Here is a 941-nt window from a genome sequence, read left to right on the forward strand (position 1 = left end):
AACATAAATGATGTTTGATGAGTTTATTATAACTACAAATTTGTGGTAAATGTAACAGACACAGTATGCAAAGGGAAAAAAGTGGTAGAAATATAAAAATTTCTTTGAAATTGTCACAAAATAAAACACTGTTAAGACGTAAATAAAAGGCTGATATGGAGGTAACGTGTCGTAGCGACTTCTACTCAGTGGCACTTTGTTCAGATATGTAGTAAAAAAAAAAAAAAGGCAGCTTATAAATTGTTGTCCTCGTTCGTTTGCTTCTTTCGCTCTCGCACTGACCTGAAAGCTCTGACAGCCAACACCGCTCCAAGGATGAAAACAAACACTCCCAGCACCCCGAAGAGTCCTCCCGCCACATCCGCCCCGTGATACTGGCACTCGAAGCCCTTGTGCCCCTTGCTCTTATACATCTCCTCTCTCTCCTTACAGATGGGATTGTCGTACGTCTCCTGCAGTTTGATAAAGTAGAAGGCCAGCGCAGGGATGTAGCCCAGGCCGATGAGGGCGTTCACCAGAGCCTCCCCCAGCAGCACGGGGGGCCATCGGTATGGAACCCGGAAGATCCCCAGGGCCAGCATGGCGCAGGCGTAGATCATCAGAACCCCGCCCCAGGCCATGGTGAAGACGTACGGAGGCCTCTTGAGCTGGTGGAACAGCTGGTCCAGCTCCTTCACCCTGTCTGCGTCGGCTCCGGTGAAAGCGTTGGCGCCACCGAAGTGATAGTAGTAGAGCCCCCCGAGGCTGGCCAGGTCACGGTAACCCCCGTTGTTGCTGTACGGCACTCCGGCACAGATGACAATGAGAAGGTTCACGAAAAGCTCCATAAGCTGGCAGAGACCTGGGAGAGTAAACACAGCGCTCACATGGATGTGTAGCAAAAAGAAGCAGTGAGTCAAGCTGAAAATTACATTTGCTGATCAGTTTCTCTGGTGAGTGGA

The 941-nt window shown here is 49.8% G+C and overlaps 1 protein-coding gene across 1 annotated transcript; it reads right to left on the minus strand.

Moving 5' to 3' along the window:
- Positions 1-8: 8 nt before the first annotated feature.
- On the minus strand, positions 9-841 carry marveld3 (MARVEL domain containing 3; the record flags this gene model as incomplete). Its single annotated transcript, XM_008306188.1, has 1 exon — positions 9-841. A coding segment is annotated over one exon (608 nt), but the record flags the coding sequence as incomplete, so codon positions are not given.
- Positions 842-941: the final 100 nt, after the last annotated feature.

Source organism: Stegastes partitus, unplaced genomic scaffold (assembly GCF_000690725.1).
Source record: "Stegastes partitus isolate 25-593 unplaced genomic scaffold, Stegastes_partitus-1.0.2 Scaffold3622, whole genome shotgun sequence".
In the NCBI taxonomy this organism is placed as follows: Eukaryota; Metazoa; Chordata; class Actinopteri; family Pomacentridae; genus Stegastes; species Stegastes partitus.